Source organism: Ctenocephalides felis, unplaced genomic scaffold, assembly GCF_003426905.1.
Source record: "Ctenocephalides felis isolate EL2017-DRISC unplaced genomic scaffold, ASM342690v1 CF-g0.4_SCAFFOLD_02288, whole genome shotgun sequence".
NCBI classification, from domain to species: Eukaryota; Metazoa; Arthropoda; class Insecta; order Siphonaptera; family Pulicidae; genus Ctenocephalides; species Ctenocephalides felis.
Window position 1 is genome coordinate 430 of NW_020538442.1, and position 2,674 is coordinate 3,103.

The 2,674-nt window shown below is 40.5% G+C and overlaps 1 protein-coding gene across 1 annotated transcript; it reads left to right on the forward strand.

Annotated features, from left to right (window-relative positions):
• The first annotated feature begins 504 nt into the window (after positions 1-504).
• Positions 505-1,473, forward strand: LOC113380647. The gene has a single exon (XM_026619812.1). It carries the CDS (start codon positions 505-507, stop codon positions 1,471-1,473), a length of 969 nt encoding a protein of 322 aa, XP_026475597.1.
• Positions 1,474-2,674: the final 1,201 nt, after the last annotated feature.

The window sequence follows — 2,674 nt, forward strand, 5'->3', positions numbered from 1 at the left end:
TATATATATATATATATATAGCGGAATCAACACGCAGTGATATAGCGGAATCAACACGCCCACATGACACATGTCAGTTGATTGACGCAAATCGATCATCATATCAAGCAAGCGATAGCGAGCGCATTGGATGAAAAAATACGATCGAAAAATATGATCTCGCGTTTTTAAAAACGATCTAAAAATATATCGCGTTTTTCATCGAACATTTTGTCGGGATCAATATTGATATTAGATTTTATGTAATATCAGTTACTTTATTAATTGAGATATAAATTGAGTCTACATCAAATTATTGCGATTTCATTTAAAGAATTAATTAATAAATAATATATGGCTCACTAGCGCCATAAATGGTGACTCCGAACGTGTAAGTGAAATCGTCAAACAAGAGACATACTCAACGTCCCAGTACCCAATATTGGTGACGTCAGACGGAGAAAGAAAAACACTTGTCAATTTCAAAAAATCAACATAGGTAAATTATACCAATTTAATTCAAAGATGTCGACTCCACCTTCGTTCAGCAATGATGAAACAGCGCTCAACAGATCTCTGATCGATTTGAATCACGAGGCGATCTTTAACACGAGCAGTCCTCGTGTTTCTGAACATGACAGTTATGCTGATCAATACAATATAGCAGCATTTAATAATCACCGTCTCACTCCATTCAATGGAGATTCTCCAGACTTATGGTTTTTAGTAATTGAATATGAGTTTCAGTCTGCTAAGATCAGGAGCGACGATACTAAATACACGGCAGTACATAAAGCCTTGGACTTTGAAACACTGCGCCTCATTCAGGATGTCCTCCGTAATCCTCCAATGACAGGCAAATACGAACACATTAAAACGACGATATTAAGCAGAACGTCTGAATCCAGAGATAAGCAGATTGTCAAGCTATTTAAAAATTTAACTCTAGGAGAGAAGAAACCATCACAGCTCCTACGAGAGATGATGGATTTGGCTAAGGAAGAGGTCAGTGAAGACATCATAATTAAATTGTGGTCAGAACGCCTGCCACACCACATTCAGCCACAATTGATAGTTTCTCGTCATCTTGGTCCGGAAGCCCTGGCTGAAGTAGCCGATATTTTGGTCGATCACTGTAGCCCCACATCACATGTGATGTCTTCAACACGCAAGTCTTCAGTGGAACAGAGACTGGATCACCACGAAACTCTTCTTATGTCATGCGTCAAGGAAGTCAAGGAACTAAGGGCAATGTTAAACACTGAAAGGCAGAAAAATGATCAGCAAGAATCACAACACAACCGGTCAAGACCAAGAAGTGGACAACATAATCAATCAAGATCAAGAAGTGGTTCTCGACATAGTTCCAGGACACCTTCTCGTGGATCAGTTTGTTACTATCACTACAGATACGGTGAGAAAGCCACAAAATGTGAAGAGCCCTGTCTGCTTAAATCTCTAAACGGGTCGGAAAATTTACTTCACCGTCATTAATTGGAGCTCGCCATGACGGTGAAATAAATTCTGTCTGCTCTGAGCTCCGCCTACATATTTCAGACAGAAAGACTGCAATCCAATTTTTTATAGATTCAGGATCAGTTTTATCCATTTTACCAGCCCATAAGTTCGCCAATGGTCATGCCAAGGAAGAGCTAGTTCTATTTGCAGCAAACTCTTGCAGAAGCATTTAATAATCACCGTCTCACTCCATTCAATGGAGATTCTCCAGACTTATGGTTTTAGTAATTGAATATGAGTTTCAGTCTGCTAAGATCAGGAGCGACGATACTAAATACACGGCAGTACTTAAAGCCTTGGACTTTGAAACACTGCGCCTCATTCAAGATGTCCTCCGTAATCCTCTAATGACAGGCATATACGAACACATTAAAACGACGATATTAAGCAGAATGTCTGAATCCATAGGTAAGCAGATTGACAAGCTATTAAAAAACTTAACTCTAGGAGAGAAGAAACCATCACAGCTCCTACGAGAGATGATGGATTTGGCTAAGGGAGAGGTCAGTGAAGACATCATAATTAAATTGTGGTCAGAACGCCTGCCACACCACATTCAGCCACAATTGATAGTTTCTCGTCATCTTGATCCGGAAGCCCTGGCTGAAGTAGCCGATATTTTGGTCGATCACTGTAGCCCCACATCACATGTGATGTCCTCAACACGCAAGTCTTCAGTGGAACAGAGACTGGATCACCACGAAACTCTTCTTATGTCATGCGTCAAGGAAGTCAAGGAACTAAGGGCAATGTTAAACACTGAAAGGCAGAAAAATGATCAGCAAGAATCACAACACAACCGGTCAAGACCAAGAAGTGGACAACATAATCAATCAAGATCAAGAAGTGGTTCTCGACATAGTTCCAGGACACCTTCTCGTGGATCAGTTTGTTACTATCACTACAGATACGGTGAGAAAGCCACAAAATGTGAAGAGCCCTGCCTGCTTAAATCTCTAAACGGGTCGGAAAATTTACTTCACCGTCATTAATTGGAGCTCGCCATGACGGTGAAATAAATTCTGTCTGCTCTGAGCTCCGCCTACATATTTCAGACAGAAAGACTGCAATCCAATTTCTTATAGATTCAGGATCAGTTTTATCCATTTTACCAGCCCATAGGTTCGCCAATGGTCATGCCAAGGAAGAGCTAGTTCTATTTGCAGCAAACTCTTGC